Source organism: Peromyscus leucopus, chromosome 1, assembly GCF_004664715.2.
Source record: "Peromyscus leucopus breed LL Stock chromosome 1, UCI_PerLeu_2.1, whole genome shotgun sequence".
In the NCBI taxonomy this organism is placed as follows: Eukaryota; Metazoa; Chordata; class Mammalia; order Rodentia; family Cricetidae; genus Peromyscus; species Peromyscus leucopus.
This window is the reverse complement of record NC_051063.1, coordinates 31,059,124-31,063,153: the sequence shown is the minus strand read 5'-3', so window position 1 is coordinate 31,063,153 and position 4,030 is coordinate 31,059,124. Positions and strand designations below refer to the sequence as shown.

At 39.9% G+C, this 4,030-nt stretch overlaps 1 protein-coding gene across 1 annotated transcript; it reads right to left on the bottom strand.

Moving 5' to 3' along the window:
* Positions 1 to 1,457: 1,457 nt before the first annotated feature.
* Positions 1,458 to 1,796, bottom strand: LOC114697035 (PCNA-associated factor-like). The gene has a single exon (XM_037203138.1). It carries the CDS (start codon positions 1,794 to 1,796, stop codon positions 1,458 to 1,460), a length of 339 nt encoding a protein of 112 aa, XP_037059033.1.
* Between the last annotated feature and the right edge of the window lie 2,234 nt (positions 1,797 to 4,030).

The window sequence follows — 4,030 nt, the reverse complement described above, 5'->3', positions numbered from 1 at the left end:
GCAAGAAGCCTGCCACGGCCATACAGTTTGTAAGTGATATAAGCGTCTGAGTGATTATTTTATACGTGGATTGTGGGACTGTGGGGCTTGGGCAACCTGGAGAGAAGCCCTCCAGCAACATTCCTGTGTGTCTGTCTTTTTATAGTGTTTCTGTTCTGCCTTCTCATTGGTTGTAAACCCAACCACATGACCGCCTTGTCACAGCCTGTTTGTATAGACCTCCAGGTTTTCTATTCATTGGCATTGAGATTAAAGGCAGGTGTATCCAATATTGGCTGTATTCCTGAACACACAGAGACTTACCTAGCTCTGCCTACCAAGTGCTGGGATTACAAACGTACGCCACCACTGCCCTGCTTTCCTATGGCTTGCTAATAGCTCTGACCCCTGGGCAACTTTATTTATTAACATACAAATAACATTTGAATACAAATAAAATATCACCATACATCCCTATTGCTCCCATTCCCCACCTTCTCCAGTCCACCCACAAAATCTGCTCATTTCCCTTTCCCAGGGAGATCCATGCATCCTACCTTGAGCCTTCCTTGTTAGTTAATTTTTCTGGGTCTGTGGGTTATAGCATGGCTATGCTTTACTTTACAGCTACTATACACTTATGAGTTAGTACATACCGTGTTTGTCTTTCTGGGTCTGGGTTAACTCACTCAGGATGAATTTTTATAGTCCCATCCATTTGCCTGCAAATTTAATATTTCATTTTTTTTTTACAGCTGAGTAATACTCCATTGTGCAAATGTAACACATTTTTTTTTTATCCTTCTTTGGTTGAGGGACATCTAGGTTGTTTCCACTTTCTGGCTATTATGAATAAAGCTGCAATGATCATGGTTGAACAAGAGTCCTTGTGGTAGTACGGAGCACATGCCCAAGAGTGGAATAGCTGGGTTTTAAAGAAGATCGATTCCCAGTTTTCTGAGGAACCACCCTTTCTGTGGTGGCTGTACAAGTCTGCACTCCCAGCAGCAATGGAGGAGTGTTCCTCTTGCTCCACATCCTCTCCAGCATTTTTTTAATTAATACTAATTTTTTAATGTGAAAACAGCTAAGCCAACTTTTTAAAGCAAACAAGCCATAACAATACAGCACTATTTCAATAATGAAGTGCCCATAAAATGGTATTAGTACAAAGATCTAAGCAAATCTCAAAGACTTAGATTAGTAATTAGAACACCACACAATATTTATTTTAGCAAGAAGCTTAATGGGTAAAAGAAACAACATATGACATTATAAATTCAAGTATGCAATTATAATTTACAAATTATAAAAATTCTCCCTTTTCATAGCCAGTTGCTTTCGAATGGTGAAATTTTAGCGCCGCCCCCCCCTTAACTGAATGCCTGCTCAACAAGCCAATTGAACAAACACATCTACCCAAATGTACATCCCAGAATACCTAAGTAAACTGAAAGCATTATTCAGGAGAATGAGTTCTATTCATTTTCGTCATCTGTGTGATCAGGTTGCAAAGGACATACTTTTCTCTTTGCTGTTCCTAAGCCGCTGCACCCGGCTTCTTTGGGAGGGAGCTGGTTCTCTTTTTCCGAATCTTTGGGGGACAGCCTGAAGAACTCTCCGATGCCTTTTTGCCACTTTGGAGTTGGGCGAACACAAACTGGGTTCCTTCCCACATACTTATTTTCAGCTTTTCTCGACGAACACGATGCAGAATTGGCGACAAAGGTGGAGGAGCCAAGCACCTTCCTAGGGGCTCGAGAGGCCACCACTTTTCTGTAGGCTCCTGGGACGTAGTTTGCTTTGGCCCGCACCATGTTCCTACAGGAAGAGACAACTCGCACCGACGCCCCAGCTGCGGATGTCTTAACTGGACAAGAACCCTCTCCAGCATTTTTAAGGACTCTCCTCAATGGCTTCCTGTCTGGACTGTTTCTTTTTTTTTTGGGGGGGGGGTCACAGAAGCCTTCAATGTCCCCCATTCTCTCTCAGTTATGAGTCTGTAGTCATCAATACCACTTCAAAAGAAGCTTCCTGAAGCACAGACTGTGGACTTCCACATGTTTCCCAGTGGTATCACAGACCACAGACATCAACATGGCCTTGGTTGGCAATGTCCACATGTCCTTCAGTGGCAACATAGGCCATGCCCATACCACTTCTCTGTTTTTGCTTCTCTCCACTGAGCTACGCCATCTTTTTTTTTTTTTCCAATTTCTTGAGACCACTTTTTATAAGTATCTTCCCATCAGACCTGCCGTTCTCAGTTGTTCCGGAGATCGCACACTCTGCACACTGGCTCTCCTCCTTCTCCCCTGCTGCCTCCACATCTCTGCCCAAAGCCTCTGTGGGTCTCTCAGGCTCCTCAGAGTGGCTCCCGAGTCCCATGGGTGCCAGTGGCCACTGCCATCTTGAATCAAGTGTCTCATTTGATCTGAAGAAGAAGAAAATCTAGCAAATTCTCACAAAGGAAAATTCCAATTCAAATGGTTTTACCAGCCATGACTAGCAAATATTGGGGAAGAAACAGTATTGGTCTCAAATTCTTTCAGAAAACGAGTAAGAGGCCACAGTTCCCAACTCATGTGATGAAAAGAAACTCTATGCACAAAATCTTCCATATTTATACATCCTGAAATCCATACCAAAATATTAATAAATCTAATCCATGTATAATACACACAAGACATGTGACCAGGTGAGCTTGTCACAAGAATGAAAGGATGCCTTAGCATTCAAAATCAGTTACCATAACTCACCTTGTTAACAAACTAAAACAGAAATTTCCTGTGATTATTTCCATACAGGAACTTCCTCAAAGTGATAATGGTCTTCTACAAAACACTCTATGGTAGACATCACATTTAATAGTAAAAAAAACCAAAAATTCTTAAAGATTGAAAACAAGTTAAGGCACTTGCTCTCAGTATTTCTGTCTGTTCAGCATTATAATGGAGGTCCTAGGATATGCAATACAATAAGAAAAAGTTTAAATAAGAGGCCTGGGGTGGATAGGAGATGTAAGAATTAATTACAAAGGGATGAGAAGGAACTTGGTTAGGTAGATAAAATAGGCTATGTTTTGATTGTGACAGAGATTAAATGGACATGGACACACACACACACACACACACACACACACACACACACACAAACATATACAAAGCCTAAAGTTAAAATGAGTTTTATCTTATTGTTGATAACATTTTGTCTCAATAAAGTTGATGTTTCAAAAATTAAACAGTGTTGAGGAAAGACCCCACTATATCAGCAACAACTTACTAGAAAAATTAGAAAGACCCCAGTCTCAGCTATGAATGGCCTGCCCTACATCCATCACCATGAATATCTAGGAATTAACTGAAAAATGCACAGGATCCTTACAGAGACAAATATAAATAAAATAAGACCCAAATAAATAGAGTTATAGAACATCTTTGGGAACATACTGACATCAAATCCCTCAATATTAATACTTTAAATTATATACAAAACAAAAAAATGATTTTAATGGGTCTTAATAAAAATAAATCTATATGAATAGCAAAGGCATTTTGGAAAACTGAGAAGGAACAAAGAAAGAAAACTTTGCTCTGATATTTAGACATTCTACCTGGCATGGCCATAAAGCTAGAGGGGCACCGGTGTGGAGACAGGTAGAAAAATGGAGTAAAGAAAGGAACTCAGAAAGAATTCCTATCATGACCCGTGAAGAGGAGGCACCAGACACGCAAGGCAAAGGAATGGATTATGAAGAAGGTGTTGTTGGTTAATTGGCAACTCTATTGAAGACTGTAAAATAAAGTTGTAGCTCCAATTCAAAACACATTCAAAAACACTTTTAAAAAGCACTAAATGTGAAAGAAAAATGTTAGGGATTTGTAGAAGTCCCACCATTGAACCTGAGGTTGGTAAAGGCTTAGTAAGACACACAAAACATAAACCATAGAATAAAAAAAAGGTGAATTTGATTACATTAAAATTAAAAATATGTGTGCAAACACAGCCATTAGAAGCATAATTAATGAGTGGCAAATAATGAGCATTGTCC

Coding starts and splice junctions, on each gene's coding strand:
- LOC114697035 (XM_037203138.1), bottom strand. CDS start 1,796: ATGGTGCGGGCCAAAGCAAACTACGTCCCAGGAGCCTACAGAAAAGTG.